The 21,995-nt window shown below is 53.8% G+C and overlaps 10 protein-coding genes across 10 annotated transcripts; 8 read left to right on the top strand and 2 right to left on the bottom strand.

Annotated features, from left to right (window-relative positions):
- Window positions 1-349: 349 nt before the first annotated feature.
- Window positions 350-1,124, bottom strand: BP01DRAFT_418872 (2-hydroxy-palmitic acid dioxygenase MPO1; the record flags this gene model as incomplete). Its single annotated transcript, XM_025579363.1, has 4 exons — window positions 1,084-1,124; window positions 981-1,004; window positions 866-925; window positions 350-802 (listed from the first exon to the last, which is right to left on the bottom strand). Exons 1-4 carry the CDS (start codon window positions 1,114-1,116, stop codon window positions 350-352), a joined length of 570 nt encoding a protein of 189 aa, XP_025427183.1. The 5' UTR covers window positions 1,117-1,124.
- A 384-nt stretch (window positions 1,125-1,508) lies between these two features.
- BP01DRAFT_360613 (DNA-directed RNA polymerase II subunit RPB7) lies at window positions 1,509-3,165 on the top strand. The gene is made up of 4 exons (XM_025575954.1): window positions 1,509-2,206; window positions 2,273-2,353; window positions 2,428-2,597; window positions 2,662-3,165. The coding sequence occupies exons 1-4, from the start codon at window positions 1,958-1,960 to the stop codon at window positions 2,669-2,671; spliced, it is 510 nt and encodes a 169-aa protein (XP_025427182.1). The 5' UTR covers window positions 1,509-1,957; the 3' UTR covers window positions 2,672-3,165.
- Window positions 3,166-3,441: 276 nt separating this feature from the next.
- Window positions 3,442-4,082, top strand: BP01DRAFT_360612 (uncharacterized protein). The gene is made up of 2 exons (XM_025575953.1): window positions 3,442-3,512; window positions 3,625-4,082. The coding sequence occupies exon 2, from the start codon at window positions 3,843-3,845 to the stop codon at window positions 4,008-4,010; it is 168 nt and encodes a 55-aa protein (XP_025427181.1). The 5' UTR covers window positions 3,442-3,512; window positions 3,625-3,842; the 3' UTR covers window positions 4,011-4,082.
- A 1,206-nt stretch (window positions 4,083-5,288) lies between these two features.
- On the bottom strand, window positions 5,289-6,622 carry BP01DRAFT_328182 (uncharacterized protein). The gene is made up of 2 exons (XM_025572934.1): window positions 6,374-6,622; window positions 5,289-6,308 (listed from the first exon to the last, which is right to left on the bottom strand). Exons 1-2 carry the CDS (start codon window positions 6,524-6,526, stop codon window positions 5,583-5,585), a joined length of 879 nt encoding a protein of 292 aa, XP_025427180.1. The 5' UTR covers window positions 6,527-6,622; the 3' UTR covers window positions 5,289-5,582.
- Window positions 6,623-7,995: 1,373 nt separating this feature from the next.
- BP01DRAFT_386616 (acetyl-CoA synthetase-like protein) lies at window positions 7,996-8,520 on the top strand (the record flags this gene model as incomplete). Its single annotated transcript, XM_025577682.1, has 1 exon — window positions 7,996-8,520. One exon carries the CDS (start codon window positions 7,996-7,998, stop codon window positions 8,518-8,520), a length of 525 nt encoding a protein of 174 aa, XP_025427179.1.
- A 412-nt stretch (window positions 8,521-8,932) lies between these two features.
- Window positions 8,933-11,070, top strand: BP01DRAFT_360608 (uncharacterized protein). The gene is made up of 2 exons (XM_025575952.1): window positions 8,933-9,387; window positions 9,462-11,070. Exons 1-2 carry the CDS (start codon window positions 9,079-9,081, stop codon window positions 10,701-10,703), a joined length of 1,551 nt encoding a protein of 516 aa, XP_025427178.1. The 5' UTR covers window positions 8,933-9,078; the 3' UTR covers window positions 10,704-11,070.
- BP01DRAFT_182258 (uncharacterized protein) lies at window positions 10,800-11,198 on the top strand. The gene has a single exon (XM_025570877.1). It carries the CDS (start codon window positions 10,895-10,897, stop codon window positions 11,105-11,107), a length of 213 nt encoding a protein of 70 aa, XP_025427177.1. The 5' UTR covers window positions 10,800-10,894; the 3' UTR covers window positions 11,108-11,198.
- Window positions 11,199-12,331: 1,133 nt separating this feature from the next.
- On the top strand, window positions 12,332-15,227 carry BP01DRAFT_306308 (putative Zn(II)2Cys6 transcription factor; the record flags this gene model as incomplete). Its single annotated transcript, XM_025572230.1, has 7 exons — window positions 12,332-12,456; window positions 12,513-12,927; window positions 12,983-13,205; window positions 13,259-13,290; window positions 13,347-14,123; window positions 14,177-14,890; window positions 14,946-15,227. 7 exons carry the CDS (start codon window positions 12,332-12,334, stop codon window positions 15,225-15,227), a joined length of 2,568 nt encoding a protein of 855 aa, XP_025427176.1.
- Window positions 15,228-16,422: 1,195 nt separating this feature from the next.
- On the top strand, window positions 16,423-17,077 carry BP01DRAFT_306284 (nucleic acid-binding protein; the record flags this gene model as incomplete). Its single annotated transcript, XM_025572228.1, has 2 exons — window positions 16,423-16,559; window positions 16,630-17,077. Coding segments are annotated over 2 exons (585 nt in total), but the record flags the coding sequence as incomplete, so codon positions are not given.
- Window positions 17,078-17,444: 367 nt separating this feature from the next.
- Window positions 17,445-21,972, top strand: BP01DRAFT_377199 (uncharacterized protein; the record flags this gene model as incomplete). Its single annotated transcript, XM_025576998.1, has 4 exons — window positions 17,445-17,615; window positions 17,846-19,564; window positions 20,072-20,341; window positions 20,410-21,972. 4 exons carry the CDS (start codon window positions 17,445-17,447, stop codon window positions 21,970-21,972), a joined length of 3,723 nt encoding a protein of 1,240 aa, XP_025427174.1.
- Between the last annotated feature and the right edge of the window lie 23 nt (window positions 21,973-21,995).

Genomic DNA, 21,995 nt, shown 5'->3' with positions numbered 1-21,995 from the left:
TACCCTGTCATTTCCTCCAATCCCCTTCCGATTGCAGTAACTTACATCATGCTCCACTTTAGGACAGAGTTCCTACGGAGCACTTGGAAGCGACAAGTCCAGACGAGATCCATAGTATAATATGAGTATTAACTGGAGAATATCTGCAACGCAATCCCAACCACTAAACCAGTTCACGCTCTGAAAACAACGATGCATTCTCCAAATTCCGCCTTTCTGCTCCCGAAACCTCTTACCTCCTTGTAGACAAGTTGCTGATCCTAAAGCGCAAGCGCCATCGTCGCTCTAAAAGCTGATTACTACCGAACTCCAACGCCAATCGGTGAAGGAGCATTAAGTCGCGCCCCGATCATTTCTTCGCCTGATTCTTCTGGGCCTTGAACGCGGCGATTTCCTTGTTCACACTCTCATGATACCTCTTGTTCAGTTCTGGACGATACCCGCAAGAGAAGAGAATCTCCATCCAAACAAACAGCGGAGCGAGCAGCAGCGCCTGCACAAGGTTATCCAGCAGCGCCGGGGCCCGTTTCTCGAAGGCACCATGGCCGACAAATTGCGCCAGCCAGGAAACCACGTGGATTCCAGCAAACCAGTAGTTCGCGCTCGCGCCGTAGGTACCCAGAAGGTGATTTGCGCCGGCTGCACCTCCGAGGATCAGCGGCGTCACTAAAGCACCGGCTACAGGCTCCAAAAGGATATAGAAGGTCGAGTATACGATTGCCGCAATTGTTCCAAGGTTGAGCGGGAGGTTCTCAATCTGCAAAGCCGCAGGCGTGGCAATGAGCGTTGGCGTGTTGGACGCCTGGCGAATAGCATGGTGTCAGGAAATATATATTGCTGGCTTGCTCGGGAATGAGAGTCATACCAGGGCAATGCCCGTAAACAGAAGTATCGGCACGCATGTTAGGTGGATCGCAACGTTTACCTGACAACCAAGAAAATAAGTTTCGCGACGGTATAGGAAAGAAAAGTGGACGTACAGGATTGTTGTGATAAGCGCCATACTGGAAGTTTGTTTGCGTGGGTTAGCGACCGAGTTCTCTCTTCTCAAAAGGGCGGCGGGTGCCGGAAGAAGGGCCTCACAAAGAGCAGCTGCTTTTCAAGGTTCAGAGCCATGGTGGACACACCAGAGACGCAGAAGTACACAGTATTGTCAGTCAAGGTGAGGGCGAGGAATGAAGAAGATCGATATCCAGACTGAACAAAGACTGCTACTATTTGCTTCCCCACAATAATGTGTTGCCTGATCAGGTGGAAGGATAAGACATTTTATGCGGCACCGTTTATTGCTTGTGCAAACGTCATTCGTTGTACAGAGAGGAGTTCAGAAGGGCCGAGGATCTTGTTGAACTTACCCTTCGGCCTCGTCTTATGATCGTACCTCCAAAGTACCGAAATTCCGTCAACACCGGAGTAAATTACCCACTAATCGAGCACCCCAGGAGTATATATGGTGTATCCGTACGGTAACCGGGCAGACCCTCCACCCACGCATGTCATGTGACTCAATCGAGCTGCCCGCGGATCCAGACAGTGATTGTCGCTCAATTGACGACGACGTCAAATCATTCCGGTTTGCGCTCAACGTTCCCGTGGGCTGTCTTTTCTTTCAGACTGGGGTCACTTGTCGTTCTGATTCCCTTGCTGCATTGTTCTTTGTGATCTTGCGATTTGTACCGCGCTGTACGCGACCCTCACGAGTTGTTGATATCCCCCCACATTGAGCTTCAATTGCATTTGCTCGGTACGAATTCAGCATCACGATCACGCTCGCTTCACGACTCCCCTGCGAAGCATCTCAGTCTCATCTACACGACCTACGTGACTCCAACGCTCGCAGTTGCGCCGGATAAGATCTATCCGCAACCCATAGCTAGTCCTTCACGTCGATCGACATCACGACTTCCGGCCACCGCGCGCTCTCGTTGGGAAGACAGCAGAATCCAACCCAATCAAGATGTTCTTCCTCAAGGAGGAAATCAAGGTCATCACCTTGCACCCGTCCTTCTTCGGCCCCAACATGCGGGAATACCTGATCACCCGGTTAAATGAGGAGGAAGAAGGCCGGTGTACGGGCGATCACTTTGTCATCTGCGTAATGGACATGGTCGACATCGGCGAGGGGCGCGTGCTGCCCGGTAGTGGACAGGCAGAGTACACGATCAAGTACCGTGCGATCATATGGAAGCCCTTCCGAGGCGAGACTGTACGCTGCGCAGAATTCGTTTGCACAGATCTATTTTTGGATGCTAACCATGGCGCTAACTTGCAGGTCGATGCGATTGTCACATCCGTCAAGCCTACCGGGATTTTCACCTTGGCGGGCCCGCTGTCCGTGTTCATCGCGCGTAAGGTACATACACACCACAGCTGGGACGTGGGGGAAATGCGACGTAAGAAAGCTGAGCGCTAACGAACTGGATAAAGAACATCCCCTCGGATATCAAATGGGAGCCCAACACGGTACCGCCTCAGTACACGGATCATGCAGACCAGGTCATTGAGAAGGGAACGAGCCTGCGGCTCAAGATTCTGGGTGTGAAGCCCGACGTGGCGGCGATCAACGCCATTGGTACAATTAAAGAGGACTTTTTGGGGTGAGTGTTGTGCTTCTGAAATTGCGCATGACCCGTTTACTGACGCGCGTGACCTTTCTGCCAGACCCTTGTAATTTTTTGGGATGAGCAATTTCCTCTTCCCACTTCCTTTAGCCGAGATAACACGCCACTGCAAAGGAAGCCTCATCACCTTTAGCCTGTTGTCCCGCCAATCTGCGCCACTATATGGAGTCAAACGAAGAATCGTTCTTTCAACTCAGGTCTGGGATGGTGTGCACTTGCTAAGGCTTGACAGAGGCGCATTGAACGGGCCCCGTCCAGTGGGATATCATTTGGGAGGATGGTGTCCTGCTTCTCCAAGCAAAAAGCCCGCGCAGGCGAACAGGGCTGCCTGGGCGCTGGGGCATCAGTCTCTTAAATGGCTCTTGTCAGTATGGCAAGACAAACGCAAGATAAGACAAAGAACAACGGGAGCGGATGGGTGGCTGCTCGGAGCCGTGACGGCTACGTAATTTTTATAAAAGAAAAGGCGTTGTTGACTTGTTTTTGTACAGTCGAAAGAAGACCAGGGAGGCGTGTTTGGATAGAAATGAATAGATAAGATGAATTTTTGTGCATTATCCTTGGGTTTATCGTTTCGATTGCAGTGGGTAGTGCATGAGTAGAGAGGTCGAACTGGCACATGTGCCCGGAGCATCATTGCCCGACTATTTAGCCGAGGAGTGGCTGTGGTCATAGACCGAAGATAAAGTATGGTCCAAAAGGAAGTATCATTTAAAAGATCGTACATGCTACCTACTACGAAGTACACACTGCAGTATTCTAAACTGAACTGTTCTGTGCGCCTCCCATGGCCAGCACCCGAGCGATCTGTGTGTACTTTGGGACACTCACATTTCTTTAACGGAGCACGCACCTCTGTTGTATGCCCTAACAAGGATCGTTGCTGACCGGGTGGGTGCCTCCTCCCACTTGACCATATTGTCTCAGCCGTAGGAACCACACACTTCATGAACTTATTGTCACTGTTGCATACTCTTCTTTACTGACACTGTCTTATCCGCAGGCATATTATCTGCAGCCGCATCAGACAATGAAGATTGATTCTTATAGTCTAGGCTGTAGGTACCATTCGTTAAGTTGAGAAGATCGCGAGCTGTTTCCCAGTCCTCACTCCAGTGACGAATCCCGTACGCTATGCCTATACCATGATAGCAGCAAGCTGCGCCAGCCTATAGCTGCGATGCGGGAGATGCAGAAGTATTTTCCTGAAGGGGGATGAGAATGGATCATATTTCCGGCAAGACCATTTATACTGCGCCGGAAGAAAGTACCGTGAGGATCACGCAGGCTCTGGATCACTTACCGGTTGGGAAACGCCAGCTTTGGATTGCAAGGAATGCGAGAGATGGCGGATTGCAGGGCAAGGTGGGTGCATGGCGTCTTCTTTAGCAGAGACCTTTCCAGTTTTCAGATGAACAGTGGGATGTCAAGTGCAGATTCTCGAAATCAGAACGTGCTGAGGTACATAATCAAGAATATAACCATACAGATTGCCAGATAAGTAGCTAGATTCTCGAATATCTCCTTACTAGTAGTTCATCTCCCCATCCGAGAATCCCCAACGAGAACAAAACACTAACAGTCGTCCCGATTTCTGCCACGTTCAGCTGCCACACCACTGCTAGCCGGGAACCTACAGTCTCTCGTCATCGCAGCACATGGCCGCGTCTGTGTCACATTGGACACTCCTCATGAAGATACCCTTCCTTCTGGACGCCAGGTTCTCGAGGATGTCATTCATGTGGATGGGGAAAGGTTTCATGATGGACGGAGAGAGCTGGGCTATGACTGACTACACTGACACCTTCAAAGCACTAGATGGCTGGGCACGATACCTCACTGTGAGTTCAGTGAAATGTTCTTGCTTCTGTTGTTCAATCTTCTGTGGGACTAAAAGACACCTCTTGAAGGCCATTCCTTCAATATCGACTCAGTTTCATGCCACGGCTGATATCGGCTGGTATGGGCAGCTACATAACCGCTCACGATGTGCACCCTTCAGCCTATCGGTGGCAAGCTCTCTTCATTTATTGTCACTGCGGTGGACGTACCTCGTGTTTTACGATATGTTTTCTTCTGGGATCTCTGATTGGAGGCCTGGCGAACAGTTCGAAATTGTTCATACTTAGTAGAGCTGTTGCTGGTGCTGGAGGCTCGGGGTGGTATCCGGTTGTCTGTCAGTTATTGCATTGATAACGACCTCTCAGCAGCGTCCACTGTTCACTGGGCTGGCAAGCTCTCTTTGTGCCCTTGGGACTGTTGTCACCCTAACTATTGGAGGTGCCCTGGCTGAATATACTTGAAGATGGTGCCTTTTCTAATGAACTGCCAGCGGGAGCAGTGGCTGTGGTGTCATTGCCTCTGTTCTTCCATCCGCCTCGAAACTCGGGGATCCATCACGGGTCCCTTCGAAAACCACTTGATTTGGCCGGATGCGCTCGATTTATACCCTCCATTGTTACGAAGATTCCCACTGACGCTGGATTGAGTTAGCCAAACAGGTCAAGTACCATAATCCGTGGTTCTCCATCGACTCTGCCTTTCTCTGCATTGCGAACGAGATCTACCCAAGTTTCACTGTATCATCAACGTCTGCATCGTGGGTCGGTTATAAGATTTTTTAAAGGCCTGGGATGTAGATTCGCGGCTCAGATGCCTTTACTTACAGTTCAATCTGCATTGAAGGACAGACCTCAATAGGTCCCGGTCGGGATAACTACTGTTCTTTTCACACAATGACTTGGTAGCGCGGTAATGCAAAGCATAGGAGACGCCATCTTCCAGAACGAATTGAAGAAGCAGCTGCAAGGTCAGGCGTCGCTGGATCACACACAGATCGAAATGCTTCTCAATGCTGAAACCCTAAAAGAGCGGGAAGTTCCTACACAGGCATCATGCAGACGGAGACTTTGACACCTGTCCATACTCATATCTCTCTCATATCCTTTCTCTGAGCACGACTCACTGCACCCTCGTCGCACACCACCAAATCACCCTCGCATTATCATCCACAAAGCTCATATTGCGCATCTTGACCGTCGTCTCCCCGACCTCCAACCCAGCCTGTACCTCCCATTTCGACCCTGTTCTTGCTTCGACCTCGCGCCACAAGTCCTGTAAGCTGCCCACATCATGCCGGTAGTGCATCGTGCGATCCATCAAGCCAGTCAGCTCGTACATGCCCGCGACCGTACTCCCCATCTGCCGCCCGCAGACCACGGTCCCCGGTTTGTCTCTGGTCAGTCCGATCAAGCGCTGCACGCCGCGAACCTGGCCCTCGTAGTCCCAGAAATGCAGCAGCGAGCCGGCCCAGACGACGTCAACCTTGCCCCGCACCGCGGCCACGATTTGTCCTCTCGCCCAGTCCTCGTCCTCCACGCCCAGGTCCCCGCTCACGAACGTCGCCGGGAACGTCTCCGCATTGTCCCGAAAGAGCTTATAGCCCAGCTCGAAGAACCCCGGTTCTAAGTCGAAGCCGTACAGCTGCGCCGCCGGGATGGAGGCGCGGTGCACCAGATGCCGCATCTCCTGGCCGACGCAGCACCCCGCATCAAGGAAGCCGTTGGCCGGCGACGCGCGGAGATGGGCGAGCACTTTCTCGTAGAACGGGAGGCGCCCGAGGTGCCAGCTCAGGAACCGCATCTGGCCGATGCATGGGTAGGGGAAGATGTCGAAGGCTTCGTCTCTCTGGCGGTTTGTTTTAGTGGATGGTCTGTGAGAGAAGGAGGAGGAGCGGGGGTGCTAGTACATACCAGGGCTAAGACATGGGGAAGGACCTCTTCAGGGGCGAGCCCGCTGTACTCCTCCAGTAGGGACTGCGCGGCGGGGTCGATGGTGGTGACGCTGGGTTGGTACCAGGCGGGTTTGATGGTGGTGGTGGTGGTGGTGGTTGCGCTGGTGGACATGGTGGCTAAGTGTTTGTCTTCCAGTAAAGCTAGAAAATGACTCCAACAATGCCTTTATGAATTTCCATGCTACTACCTTGGGGGCTTAAACGAAAATGCCTCACATGTTGACCTAGGGAGTAGTGCTGACGCGAGCATTTAGAGCCTGAAGCTTAGCCTTAACTTGTTACTCCCACCACCCCTTCGGTCAAATGCCCGGCAACAACAACCTGTCACATCCAGATTTGCCCTCCTCGTTGCGTTAACAACTCTCTGCTGCTGAAAGTACTTGAGTCATCGCTGCTCTGAATTGCTTAAAATTATAGATATTATATCCCCGGTCCAAACCACCTCACTAGAAAATCGCCTTTCATACTGTAACAGCGGCACTGACTGCCATGGATACTGTACTACGGCTCCGCAAGCGCCAGGCGCTCCCCTCCGTCCGCCCCACCCTGTCCCCCCCCAGCGACCCCGCCCATTGGACCCGCTCGTCTACTGTACTCCGTCCACCTTCCCGGCTCCCGCATCATCCCCGCTACAACGCCTCATCCCGCTCGTCCTGCTCGCGCAGCTGTCGCCCTCAATTGCGAACGATGTGGCGGAGGATTACATGGTGAAGCCCTTTACAATGCTTCTATTTATCTGCCTTGCTAACAAAGCTCTTATCTGGGGGGTGGGTTGATGAAGCTTAAACTAGGCTTGCGAGTTGTGTCCTAAAGACAGTCAACAAAGAGAACGAACTTGAAATGGCTTCTCTGATCTCCATCGGTCGAGAGCAACCTCTCACAGGGAGTATTTTGCTTTAGTGTCTCTTGAAAGTGAATAAGATGGTTCGTATCAACACCTTTGGTCACCACAGCCCTGCAGATGAAGCCTTTTTCGTTCAGCTCATGAGAGGATACGAGCCCATCTCCGCGAAGCCTGCTTACCAGGAAGCACCGGAAGGCCCCTAGTGGACCTCGAGCTTATCTCCATCCAAGACTTCAAGCAGATATGGACATGAATCGCACATCTACCCCGAGCGTTGAGACCTGCATTTATGGTGCTTTTATGAAACGAGCACGGCAGCATCCTAGCCTCATGGCTGCCTCAGCCTATGATGGCAACTTGACTTATCGAGAATTGGGCGACTTTTTTCGCCCGTCTCGCCCAGCGGTTCACTCAAGACGGCGTCCAGCCCAACAGCCTCAACATTGTACTCATGGAAAAGTCCTGATGGGTCCCCGGATCCCCGCTGGCGGTCATGGAAAGCGGATGCGCTTCGACAGTGCTCGATGCCCCCTCCCTTTCCAGCACGTGCGAAGACAAGGCCAACGCGTCGGTCTTGGGCTGCGCTCAATTCATTTTGCACGAGAGCTCGAGCCAATATTTGCCTCACAACCAGCCAGATTCCATCCCTACTGTCAGCCCGTTAGCATGGCTGTATATCGTTTTCACTTCCGGGAGCACCGGTACCCCGAAGGGCGCCATTATAAGCCATGCCAAATATGCCAGTGCGGTGGCTCACTAGCAAAAGAGGCTTCAATAAACGAGAAACCGACCGTATATTTGACTTTGCATCGTACGCTTTCGATGCAGCCTGGTGTAAGATGATCTACGCTATGATGATTGGAAGCTGCCTGTGCGTGCCATCCGAAGGCGAACAAGAGGCGGACGGGGCTGCAGCGCTCCGCAAATATCAAGTCAACTATGCCGTCTTGATTCTCTCGGTGGCATGGTTCAGCGCCGTAGAGCTGCCGGACAGTCTCCGAACGTTTCACTTTGGTGGAGAGCCTCTGAAAGCCGCCCTGATGAAGGAGTTTTCCACACGCTCAACAGTCATCAAAGCCTACAGTCCTGCCGAATGTTCTACCATTAGCATGGCCATTGTCACCCGCCCGAACAACGCAAACGACTCAACTATCGGCATAGATCCTGGTGCTTGTACCTGGGTTGTGAAAGCGGATGTAACCGATTTGATGCCAGTGGGAGAGATAGGAGAGCTGTGGATGGAAGGTCCCATTGTCGATTAAGGATATCTGGGCAACTCGAAGAAGACTAGCACAGCCTTTATGAAAGCCCATCAGGGTTCCTCCGGGGCTGTCCTGCCAGCAGCAGCGGCTGTAGTGGCTACCAGGTCCGTGCAGGAAGTGGAACTTCACAGTGCGCTGAATGGAGGATCGAACCCACTTCAACTAAAGCCTTCCTCCTCAGCGCAGTCGGAGAAGATCTTGCTTGTACTCTGTAGTATCTGTAGAAACTTTCCATTGGGTGATGCGTGGTCAAGCAGATGCTTCGTTAAAGTTTGGAATGTGCATACAGTACATAAGTATGAAACACAGGACTCGGTGGGGGAAATGAATGGCTGCGCCTTCCCGTCCTCGTCCGGCTGTGGTTCGCGCGGTCCGCCATGTGCTGTCGTCCGTCCCTCAGCAACAACAATCTCGCTGCTCCTCCGACTGACTCTCTCTCTCTCTCTCCCCACATATCTTGACATCTCTTCTTTCCCTCTCATTTCCACTTTCTCTTCACTCACAGCATCCTGCATTGTACTCCCCACCCCTTTACGTTCGTTTCCGACTGCAGAAATCATGTCTTTGAAAGACGTGTACAGCCGGTTCCTGACCAACCCCAAGTCGGTTCCCTTGGCCACCGATGCCTCCCTGATCTACATTACCACCACTACCAAGGTAGACGGCGATGCTGCCATTCTCAGTCATTTCACCAAACAGCAGCGCATTGTCAAGACTAAGTCGGAGAATATCTTGGACGCTTTCGAAAACACCAACTCTTTATGTTTGGATATTGAAACCACGCTGGAGTTTGTGTCTGGCGGCGGGGCCTATCTTCCCCAGCTGGACGACAACTTCCTGGCCGATCACGTCGCTACCTTTCCCACGGTAATCTTGCGCCCCATGCAATTTGGCTTCTCACACTATTGAATCGAGCTAAACATCTGCTTGATGGTATTTAGGTTCATATCGTTCGCTTCAATGCCCAACAGCAAATCCAGAATGTCCGCATCTACTGGGACCAGGCGTCGTTACTGAAACAAGTCGACGTAATCGGTTCTCGTGCTCGTGGCTGGCCTATTCGCGACGCCAAAGACCAATTCCGCCTTCTCAAATCCGCTATCTCTTCGAGCGCCCCGGATAACGGGCCGGGGTCTGCTTCTGCGCCCGCTCCGCCTGCGTACGCAGAGGAGAAAGAAGGTGCTTCGGGGCGCACGGTCGCCTCTCCGGGAAAAAAGTACATCAAGGATCCTCATGCCGCTGACTCCCTTTTTGAACTTCTATCACCAAGCAAGGAACGAGGTGAGCCCGTGCGCGCCCCACGAGCTCCTGCATCCGCCAAACCTCCAGCACGCGAGTACGGCGAGCTTTTCCTAAGTACCGAAGGTCTCGCCGATGACGATACTCCCGATATGTCCCCCTCCAGAAAGCGAATCCCCCCTAAGGCTGGCGCACCTAAGAACCTACACCCCAATCGCATTTTCGATGACGATGAGACTGTCGCGAAAGAAGGCGGCCTCCAGCAGATTGCCTACAGGGCTCACCCCAAGCGTTACGAACACTTCGAGCTTGGCGCGGACAACAGCACCCGGGAGGTCAAGGACAAGCCCTTGCGCCCTGTGTCGCGACAGGCCCCTCACTGGGATTTTGAAGACTTTGTGACTCCTGAGAAACCCACACGCCAGCCTCGTGGAGAGGAGATTCGTCACTTTGGATGGAGCGACGATGAGCCGGACCTCACGTCCCCTCCAGCTCGTCCGCGGGTCGCGCAGCCTCGTCCTGATGCTAAAACACACTTCTCGTTGACTGACGAGCCGGAAGGTGAAGCAGGCGGGCGCATTATCAGCTCGTTCCAGAACAAAGGCTTGGGCCTCTACAAGAACCACCTCTTCGACAACAAGGAGGATGACGGATCCTCTCAAGGCGCCAACCCACCTCTCTCGAAAGTCAACAACAATGGCGCCAACCGTAAGAAGGAGCTTGAGACCCACTGGGATATGGCCGACGAGTCGCCCCGGGACAGCAAGCGCAATGCAGAGAATAGAAGGCCTATGCCCGGAGACCGCCAGAAAGCTGTGAAGGCGCTGGAGCCCTCCTGGGATACCTATGACCAGTCACCGGAACCCACGAGAATGGCACCGCCCCAGCGTCGCAGCCTCAGGAACCACAATCAGCCGAGTTGGAATTTCGGTTCTGAGAATTGATCGCGCTGCATTGCATGACTGCGGTGTAACCTGTAGTGCTTCGCTGCCCAGTGCATGCATTTACCCATTTCAAAGAAAAATCTCGCTGAACGTCGAGTATACCTCGAGGATTATACGGCGGATTGACAATAACCTAGGGGCCAACATACATACTTTGAAAAAGTCAAACGATGGGAAGTCCGTAGGCATCGATGGCAGAGACTCTTATATTCATTAGCGATGTATTCTTGCAAGCTACATTCCTGTCCTGTATTCTCTACAGCGGTTCCTTGCATTATGTGATGTTATTTTCTGCTGATAGTAAGCTGCATGCGGTTGTGACGTTGGCCATGGGACATGAGCTTACGAATACGAAGAATAATTCCGAAGCATGTGTGCTTGCATTGGGTCTCCTCAGCACGTAGGTGTAAGTCTTGGCTGTTTCATGAGTAAGTAGATATTCTTAAGATGAAATTGTTCTCCTAATTTAATATGTCTTATCTAGGGACGGAGTAGAAGCAGCTGAGTGAGTCAAACCGTGCAGCAAGTCTACCTAAATCAGGGTGTCGGGGTTTCCGTAAGACGGGCGGTTGCATTCTAGCTCTACTCCGTACTTCACTGGCTTTTTCCCCTCCCATAAGCGCATTGACTCTTGATACGCAGTACCATTTTCTGCCATCTCTGCCAGCCAACCTACAGTGCACCCACCCTGTTCATTTTCCTGATGCCCTTTTGAATTCGTAAACTTGAACTGTTGCCTGTGGCTCTCCCTGTCATTACGTCAGCTGTGTGCCTACTGACCGACCGCCTTCGGAAGTTGGAGGAGGTGATAACGGAGATAATAACCTACAATTACTACTGCCTCACTCACTACCTTGAGTGTCGCAATCTCGCTTACTTCAATTCCAACCCAACTACGTGCCTCTTCCAGGCGTCGATAATCCATACACCATCCTCTTCTCCATCGCTAGTTTTTGTCTTGCCTGATAAGCCCGGCTTGACCGGCTCCTTGCTGCTATTTCTCTCAAGCCCGATCACGAAGCCAGTTCGCCGATCGTACCCCTCATCGGATTTCTTTTCTCCCTCTTCATCGTTCTGTTGTTCGGCACTTTCTTTTCGTTTGTTCCCGACTTGTGTACGACCTGAGTCCGTGTCGTCGCCTTCAAGCTCGAGTCAATACTAGCCCGCGTCTTTTCAACCTTGTTCAACGACGACCGACAACCGTTTCCCTCGGTCGCCCATTGTTGCGCCCCCGTCGATCGTACCATAACGCCTGCTCGATCGCGTCCCACGCAACTAGTGCGATCAATCGCTGGGTCGAGCTCCCTTCTGCAACAAAGGCTTCTGATTATTAGGACGCGTGCTGGCTGCGCTGGTGGGCTTCCAGAGGACTGCGCACCGATTTTATCAGCCTTGTCGTATTGTCCTCACATTCGTCGACAGCTTGCGCCGGCTACAAGGCCAACATCCCATCCCCACACCTTTGATCGCCCTCCGATACCCTAAATCCTCCTGCGCCTGAGCTCTACGCCATCTCAGGCCGGCTACAAGCGATTTCTGGGGCGGATCATACCCTCCCGACTATTCACCCGAGTAGATCTCGCAATCGCTTGTTTCACCGCAAAGTGTTTTATATAGTATAGTTCAATATGTCTCCGACACCACCATCCACAACCTCCTCGAGCGCTGGCGCATTTTCTCCAGAGGGACAATTCAGAGTCATTAGGAAAAGAAACCGAGTCCCTCTCTCGTGTGCGCCATGTCGGCATCGGAAGTAAGCACTTGCCTCGCTGGCCGCATTCGCATTTGCGCTAACAGTGGAGTCATCAGGCTGAAATGCAACCGTGCTCATCCCTGCGAGAACTGCATCAAGCGGGGGGATGCGACTTCGTGCTCATACGCTCAAGCGAATGCGCGGAAGAAGAACGTGTCGCAGCCGTCGGCTTCGAGCTCTCCGGACGATATGCAGAATAGGATTGATCGACTAGAGAGCCTGGTGCTATCGCTCATGACAAATGGATCCCAGTCTGCAGGCCCCGCGGCGGCTATCGCTGCGATCTCTGGCAACAGCAGCAGCACGGGATCTGTCCCGAACTCGGGTGATATCGACGTGGATGTTGAAACTCCTGGTGGTCCGGAAGAGAGCGATACCGAACAAGTCACAAAATCGTTTGGTATCATGAAAGTGGACAACAACAAGTCCTATTATATCAGTGAGGTACATTGGGCATCTGTGCTCAGTGATGTAAGTTGCCCTGCACGACTCAGTATTTTCGTAGGCGATTAACGCCGGCTTCTAGATCGCGGAAGTTCGAAATTATTTCCACACGCACAAGAAACAATACGAGGAGCAAACTGAGAAACTCAAAACAACCCAGCTTCCAACTGACGTTCAGGGATCCGCTCTGCTCTTTGGGGCTATGAAACCTGCAAGTCGGGCGGAAATAATGTCCTCCTTCCCTTCGAAATATACGACAGACATGCTGATCGCGCGCTACTTCAGCTGCTATGATCCATCGACGCGTAAGTCAGAGCCGCTCTGCATCTTCTATGCGTCTGTACTCACCTCAAAGCAGATATTCTTCATGGGCCCACCTTTCAGGCACAAGTACGTGGCATTTGTTAATTATCCTTGACGAGTACCGTATCACTAATCCTTCTTAGTACAATAAACACTGGGAAGATCCGTCGCAAACGTGTACTATCTGGATTGGTATGCTCTTTGCCATGATGCGATTAGCCATGCTCTCGTATCATCGCAACGGAGACGAACCCCCGGAGTTCCGGGGCAAGTCCCTAGACATGGCTGGCACTTTCAGGAACCTCGTGGCTCAGTGCCTTACCTTAGCTGATTATACCAAGCCATATCCGTATGTCATCGAGAGTTTGATCTTTCATCTTCATGGTGACTTCTGCCAAACCAGGGAAGCAGATGTATCTGTGTGGGTTCTTGTTGGTGTGATTGCGCGACTAGCCATGAGAATGGGCTATCACCGTGACTCGAAGATGTTTCCAAATATAACACCTTTCCAGGGCGAGATGCGTCGTCGCGTGTGGACTTTTGTGCGGCAGGCGGATCTATCATTTTCCTCGCAAATTGGATTGCCTAGCATGATCCGCTCTACTGACAGTGATACTGAGCTTCCACGAAATCTGTACGACGACGACTTTGACGAGAATTGTCAGGAACTTCCACCTTCGCGTCCGGCCAATGAGCCGACGCCGATATCATTCTTGATTGCAAAAGCACGGCTGACATACATTTTTGGCCTTGTCACCGAGCAAACTTCACGTTGTTCGAATGGATCGTCTTATGACAAAGTGATGGAGCTTGATGCGGAGCTTCGCCGAGCTCGAGATCTGATCCCGGAGCACTTGCTCGTTCGCCCTATCGAGGATTGTCCATTGGACTCTCCCAATCTCATCTTGTCACGCTTTGCAGTGAGTTCGTCCCGATTTGCCGGTTGACTGCAGTATTGACAGTGAGTGTCTAGGTCGTGAGTGTATACCACAAAGCACAATGCGTTCTTCATCGACAATACCTTGTTCGAGCGCGCGAAAACCCTCGATTCACATACTCTAGACGAACCTGCCTTGATTCTGCAATGGAGCTGCTGCGCTACCAATCAATGCTTCACGACGAGACGCGGCCCACAGGCCGTCTACGCAGCAGATATAACAAGCTAACCTCACTTGGCTCTTCCGATTATCTGCTCGCAGCAACCATTTTTTGCCTCGATCTCTACCACGGCCAGCAACTACAGGCATCTGGTCGAACTTCCAGCGACTCTTATGCCTATAACCGGGAAGGTCGAGAAGAGATGGTGGCCGCGCTGCAACGGAGCCAAGAGATCTGGGACGAGCTTCGTGATGAGACTATTGATGCTTGGAAAGCAGCCGGTGCTCTGGGAGTGATGCTTGCCAAGCTGAACTTGGGATTTGCCGAAAATTCCGCCGCGTCCGCGGCGGCCTTCGAACCGCAGGATGAGAAACAGAGCGCCGCGATGACACTGGGACTTCTGAGCAGTGGAATGAGCCCCATGCCGTCAACAAGTCAGTCAACACTCAACGACTCTACCTACAAGATGACAGACCAACAACTGTCGATGCCTAATGGCTTTGCAAACGCTGCAGAGATTCCAGGGACACCATCGCCGTTCAGCGCAATGTTCGGGCAGGTGCCTGACATGCAATTGAACCTGGACTGGGTATGCTAACTCATCGATACGTTGGCAATAGACAGGTGGCTAACTATGACGATAGGACGCTTGGGATACATATATTCAAAATTCAGCAATGGATATACCTTCGCAATGGTGGCCTGCGGGAGATGTGCCACAGCAACAACCGGGTCAAGCCCCTTTATCAACACAGTTGCCAGCATCACAGAGCAACGTTCCTGACAGAATGCGTTCCTTACCTCGGAGCACTAACGTATACCTCGGAGATGGCAATGGCTATGATAATAATGTTGCCATGTCCACGGCAGGCTATTCTGTCAACTCCTCACCTCTTAAGAACTCAAGTACCGGGCCTGGAACCTAAAGCAATGACATTGCTCAGATGCTATCTAGGTCTAGCTTCCAGGACCTAGTTGATTTTAATGAATCAAAAGTTGGTCGGCAATATGGGAGTTTCAGTCTATATGGATTGGGTTTGTGTTCACTTCGGGTTTCCGCAGAATAAGTCGCAGCTTTCCGGGATGGCGAATAAGACACGACTGAGTGCTCTATGTTCACCAGCTTTGTTTTGTTGACCCTCTCAGTCACGTTAATTCTTCATGTTTCGTTGGGTCCCGTCTGAGGATTGAGTTTGAGATCTGGATGTATAATACACAACGGGGCGTTCCAACGGGTCATGCATATACTAATAATCATCTACACTCTGTGTCTGGGTCCACTAGTTTCACTATTGTCCATAGTTGTTCTCGCGTGCAGTGTGTAGTGGACTCTATTTAAGCGAGTCTATGGAAAAGGTAAGTAAATTAAGCCTCTGGTCTGGTGTGATCTCTCAAACCGCCCCGGACAAATTGGGGTTGGCTTGCTATCTTCCATATCACGTGATTTTGCTGATAAGGAAAGTTTTTGTTCATGTCTCCGAACGGGACGCGATTCCTTGCCACATATTCTTAGTCGGAAAACTTCATTTAACACCTAGTATTTGTTTTTCTTTTTTTTTTTTTTTTTTCCATTTTTGACATCTCGAATTAACAAAAATGTGAGTTTTCTCCGGACGACTATCTCAGGCATCCATTTTAACTCCGGACTCTTTTCAATTCAGGCACTGTTTCCGTCAAGCAGCCTCCCGGCTGTTGCTCTCTTCCAGCAGAGTCGCCATCCCCCGTTCGAGTCCGTCCAGTGCTCTGCGCCTTACGCTCGCCAACAGACCCGTCCAATCTCAGCTCCAGAGTCGGTGGAACAGCGATGATGCCCAGAACAAGCCCGTAGCTCCCGAGGCCAAGGAGGAGACCAGCAACGAGAGCATTCTCGAGGCTGTTGCGCAGTACGCCGAGCAAAAGGAGAACGCTGCCCAGCAGGCTGCCGAGCAAGTCGCTGAGGAGGTCAAGCACACTCCCGCGCAGGCCGCTGAAGATGTTGTCGCCGAGCAAGCCGCTGAGGAATACTTGGACCAAGCCGTCGACCGTAGACCCCGGAGATACACCGAGCGGGGCCAGGAGACCCTTGACCAACTGTCTGACCGTAAACCCCGGAGAGGCTACGGTAACTCTTTCACCTCCGAGCCGGAGCCGAAGACCACTGTCTTCCTCGGAAACCTTTTCTACGATGTTACGGCTGAGGACCTCAAGAACCACTTTGCCCAGTTCGGTGAGGTGCGACGGGTGAACCTCATCATGGATGGACGTGGAATCAGCAAGGGGTAAGCTAGTTCCTCCTATTCTCCGGGCTTTTGCTTCTTCGCGGATTGACTAAACCGTGTCTTGCAATAGATTCGGCTACTTGGATTTCGATTCGATAGAGTCGGCTCAGCGCGCCATCGAAGAGATGCACATGCGTATCTACGAGGGACGCCGTATCAGCGTCATGTATGCGCAGACCAAGATGAGGAGGCCCATTTCCTCGCCCCCCTCCAAGTCGCTTTACATTGGCAACATGCCCTTCGAGATGACCGACCGTGACCTCAATGATCTGTTCAGCGATATTCCCGGTGTGATCGACGTGCGCGTGGCCATTGACCGTCGCACCGGTCAGCCCCGCGGCTTCGCTCACGCTGATTTCGTCGATCTGGAGCACTCGCGCGAGGCTAAGGAAATCCTCATGAACAAGAACCCCTACGGCAGGAAGCTGCGCGTCGACTACAGCTCCAAGCACAAGGGTATCAACGACCCTAAAGGAGAGAAGACGGAGAACTCGGAGGTGCCTCTTGACCAGGAGTAAGAGGTCCAGCAACTTTTCAATGTGTGTGTGTTTAAGTAATCCATCCTCATGTATATTACAAGAAAATGATCGTACAATCTATTCACTGCATTGATCACTTCTCACTCTGTTATCGTCGAGTTGTAAACACGTGACTCCCGGGGAGCCTCGGTATCTTTTCCGCCGGTCGGCTGCGAAGCCGCGCCGGAACCCCACGTCTTTGCGCTTAGAGTCTCCTCACTTCACGGTTCCTTCTTCTCTTTCTCCACACTTCTCTCCCCTCTTATCTCTCTTTCTTTCTACAACTGAGCCTTTTTTAGATCTTGCGTGCATTTGATCTTCAGACGTGGTTTCCGAATAGCGTTAATCCTGCATACAGTTTCACACTATGTCATTCCTCGGTGGCGCGGAGTGCTCTACGGCTGGGAACCCGCTGACACAGTTCACAAAGCATGTCCAAGATGACAAGTCTTTACAACGAGATCGCCTCGTCGGGCGAGGTCCGGGAGGCATGCAAGAAGGCATGCGGTCCAGAGGCATGATGGGTGGTCAAGACCAGGTAGGTTTCCACTTTGTCCAGCATAAACCGTCCCTCCCCCTCTCACCCCCTTTGCGGACATCTCTCTCTCTCTCTCTCTGTCTCTCTCTCCATCATCGGCATCCATGGACGACATACCGTACCCATCACCCCCGCCCCCCCCCCCCCCCCCCCCCCCCCCCCGCGGAGTAGTGGCCCGCCCACAGCCAGTTTTTCCTTGTCCACTAACTCTTCGCCGCACAAATGTCTAGATGATGGACGAATTCGCTCAACAACCCGGCCAACTACCGGGCGCTACTCCGCAGCCCTTTGCGATGGAACAACTGAGACGTGAATTGGACCAGTTCCAGAACACGCCCCAGCGGACAGGATCTCCTGGCTGGGCGGCGGAGTTCGATGCCGGCGAGCATGCACGGATGGAGGCCGCGTTCAATGGCTCCCAGGGACCCATGATGAATGCCCCGGCGGGGTTTTCGCCGGCCGAATTCGCCCGCTATCAACAACAGAGTCGAACGGGCATGCCGCAAGCGGCCCACTCGGTTGCCTCGGCCCCGTCCCCGATGCTGGCTGGTTACCAGCGTCCTATGGGGTACATGGGTATGGGAGCTATGGGGGCTATGGGTGGGATGGGGATGATGCACAATAGTCTCGGTCCGATGGCCATGCAGCAGCAACCGGCCGAGGCGGTGGCGCAGGACAAAGGCAAGGGGCGGATGGTTGAGCTCGACGACGAGAACTGGGAGGCGCAGTTCGCCGAGATGGAGACGGCCGACACCCAGAAACTGGACGATGCGGCTAACGCAGCCATGGAGGCGGAGCTGAATGAGCTGGACAGGTCAGTGCCCACCGACATCACGGAGAATTTTGATGCGTTTGAAAACGTGTGGCAAAGAGTTCAAGCTGAGGCCGCAGTCACTAGGAAATTGGCGGAGGGCGAGACCGATTTCAACGTCGATGAGAACCTCCACATGGGCGATATGGGAGACTGGGACGGCTTTGAGGCCCTCAACACTCGGTTCCGCAATCCGCAGTTGGGCGAGTACCTGTTCGAGGAAGACAATGTGTTCCAGAATGTCAACAACCCATTCGAGGAGGGGGTCAAGATCATGAAGGAAGGTGGCAATCTGTCTCTGGCTGCCTTGGCCTTCGAGGCGGCGGTCCAAAAGGACCCGCAACACGTTCAGGCTTGGACGATGCTGGGAACCGCGCAGGCTCAGAACGAGAAGGAACTGCCCGCCATTCGAGCTCTGGAGCAGGCCCTGAAGATTGACGCGGGCAATCTGGACGCTCTCATGGGCCTCGCCGTCTCTTACACTAATGAAGGCTACGACTCTACCGCCTACCGCACCCTGGAGCGCTGGCTCTCCGTCAAGTACCCGCAGATCATCGACCCCAAGGACGTCTCGGAAGATGCCGATCTTGGATTCACGGACCGCCAGCTGCTTCATGACCGGGTCACCGACCTCTTCATTCAGGCCGCCCAGTTGTCGCCGTCGGGTGAGCAGATGGACCCGGATGTGCAGGTGGGGCTGGGGGTTCTATTCTACTGTGCTGAAGAGTACGACAAGGCGGTCGACTGCTTCTCGGCTGCGCTGGCCTCGACGGAGTCGGGCACCACCAACCAACAGGAGCAGCTTCACCTGCTGTGGAACCGCCTGGGGGCTACGCTTGCCAACTCGGGTCGGTCCGAGGAGGCGATCGAGGCCTACGAGCAGGCGCTGAACATCAACCCGAATTTCGTGCGCGCTCGTTACAACCTGGGCGTTTCTTGCATCAACATCGGATGCTACCCGGAAGCCGCGCAGCATCTCTTGGGAGCATTGTCGATGCACCGAGTCGTGGAGCAAGAGGGCCGCGAGCGGGCGCGCGAAATTATCGGGGGCGAGGGTGGAATTGCCGACGAGCAGCTCGAGCGGATGCTCCATGTCAGCCAGAACCAGAGCACCAACCTGTACGACACGTTGCGGCGGGTGTTCAGCCAGATGGGTCGTCGGGATCTCGCCGACCAGGTGGTGGCCGGGATGGACGTCAATGTCTTCCGCAAGGAGTTCGAGTTCTAGGGAAAGTCTGCGGGCACAGGAGCATGTAGCGGAGTTTGATGACTTTCCATGTGTGTATGGTTTCGACGAAGTGATGGGTTGCACCATACCATTACATAGCAACACTGAACTAGAGGCATGAGTGTGCAGCTTGGCGAATGAATATAATCACATCTATTCTACGATTAGAATGTGGAGTGTAGTAGATATTTGATGTAGATGTACAGTACATACATAGCCTTGTAGAAGTAGATGTTGATGCCTGGGGCAGAAACCCCGGCTGTTGCGTCATGCCGTGAAATGCTTCTGCCTCGGTTTCTCTCTCTCTGTCTCTGCGTTGTCCTTCACCATATCACCATACTCTGGTCTGCTGAGCAGCCAGTTTAATTCTCATCTTATCTATCGGTTCTCATTCACAACTAATTGTCTTCTGCCAAGCTTCTAATCACTCCAACAATGGCTGAGGTTACCGGTGCCCAGCTCATCGCCCGGACGCTGCGCGATCTGGGCGTCACCGTCATCTTTGGTATTGTCGGTATCCCCGTCGTGGAAATCGCCGAGGAAGCCATCAACCTGGGCATTCGCTTCGTCGCCTTCCGCAATGAGCAGGCTTGCAGCTACGCGGCCAGCGTGTATGGCTACATGACCGGACGACCAGGTGTCTGTCTCGTCGTGGGAGGACCGGGAGTTCTGCATACTATTGCCGGAGTGGGTCGTCACCCAGCAAACCCCAAAACTCAACGCCTCTCGTGCTAACAGATCCAACCCCTGACTAGATTGGCAACGCGACAGCTAACAACTTCCCGTTGCTGGTCCTCGCCGGATCGGCCGAGACCACCGCGATCACCAAGGGCGCATTCCAGGAACTGGACGCCATCTCCTTCCTGACGCCGCACACCAAGCTTGCGGTGCGCGCCTCCTCCCTCGACTTCATTCCCGGGGCCGTGAAAAACGCCTACCGCACCTGCTGGTATGGTCGTCCCGGCCCGACCTTTGTCGACCTCCCCGCCGACATCATCCAGGGCCGCGCCGCCGCAACGGAGGTCCGTCTGCCGCAGCCGGAGACCATGCGGGTGGCCGCGCCGCCCAAGGCCAGTGGCGACCCGGCGCTAATCCTCAAGGCGGCGCAGCTGCTCAAGGCGGCCAAGGCGCCGTTGCTGGTCGTCGGCAAGGGTGCCGCGTACGCGCGGGCGGAAACGCAGCTCCGCCGCCTCGTCGACCGCGCTGGCCTCCCGTTCCTGCCAACCCCGATGGGCAAGGGGGTGCTGCCGGACTCTCACAAGCACAACGTGTCCAGCGCCCGCAGCGCCGCCCTCAAGCATGCCGACGTGGTGCTCGTGCTCGGCGCCCGCCTCAACTGGATCCTCCACTTCGGGGAGGCGCCCAAGTGGTCGCCCTCGGCCAAGATCATCCAGGTGGACCTCTGCGCCGAGGAGATCGGGCGCAACGCCGGCGCCGCCGAGCTGGGCATCCTCGGGGACATCGGCTTGGTGGTGGACCAGCTCGCGGCGGCGCTATCGAACTGGCGATACATCCCGTCTGCACCTCTGCGAGACGGCCAGAAGCACACGTTCCTGGAGGTGCTGGACGCGTCGATCCAGAAGAACACCAAGACTGCGACCCAGGCGGCCCACCGCCCGACCCCGCGGGACGCTCCGATGACGTATCAGCGGGCTTTCCATCTCATCAAGTCGACGCTGGACGAGCTGGCGCCCGAGACCAGCGGCGGCGTGGTGTACGTGTCCGAGGGGGCGAACACGATGGACATCTCCCGGTCGATTTTCCCGGTGGACCACCCCCGCCAACGGCTGGATGCCGGCACCTACGCCACGATGGGGGTGGGCATGGGGTATATAGTAGCGGCGCATGAAGCGTACAACGCCATCTCCACGGGGGAGAGGCCGAAGAAGATCGTCGCCTTCGAGGGCGACAGCGCCTTCGGGTTTAGCGCCATGGAGATCGAGACCCTGGCTCGCTACCGCATCCCCGCGCTCATCTTCGTGGTCAACAACTCCGGCATCTACCATGGGGACACGCGCTCGGCGGGTGAGTGGAAGACGCTGCAGGAGCAGACGGCGCAGAACGATACCAAGTCGGATGATGGAAAGCGCGGGCTGCGGTCGACGAGTCTGTTGTATGAGACGCGGTACGAAATGCTGGCGACCATGTGCGGCGGGGAGGGGTGGTTTGTGCGCACGGAGGAGGAGCTGGTCGAGGCGACGCGGCGCGGGTTCGCGAGTGAGGGCCCGACGGTGGTGAATGTGATTGTTGAGCCGGGGATTGGCAAGAAGATTGGGTTTGCGTGGCAGAATAATCAAGGGGAGCAGGCCAAGCTGTAGCTGTAGCTGTAGCTGGTGCTGGT

The sequence above is a fragment of the Aspergillus saccharolyticus genome, assembly GCF_003184585.1.
Source record: "Aspergillus saccharolyticus JOP 1030-1 unplaced genomic scaffold BP01scaffold_50, whole genome shotgun sequence".
Taxonomy (NCBI): Eukaryota; Fungi; Ascomycota; class Eurotiomycetes; order Eurotiales; family Aspergillaceae; genus Aspergillus; species Aspergillus saccharolyticus.
This window is presented reverse-complemented; position numbering and strand designations above follow the sequence as displayed.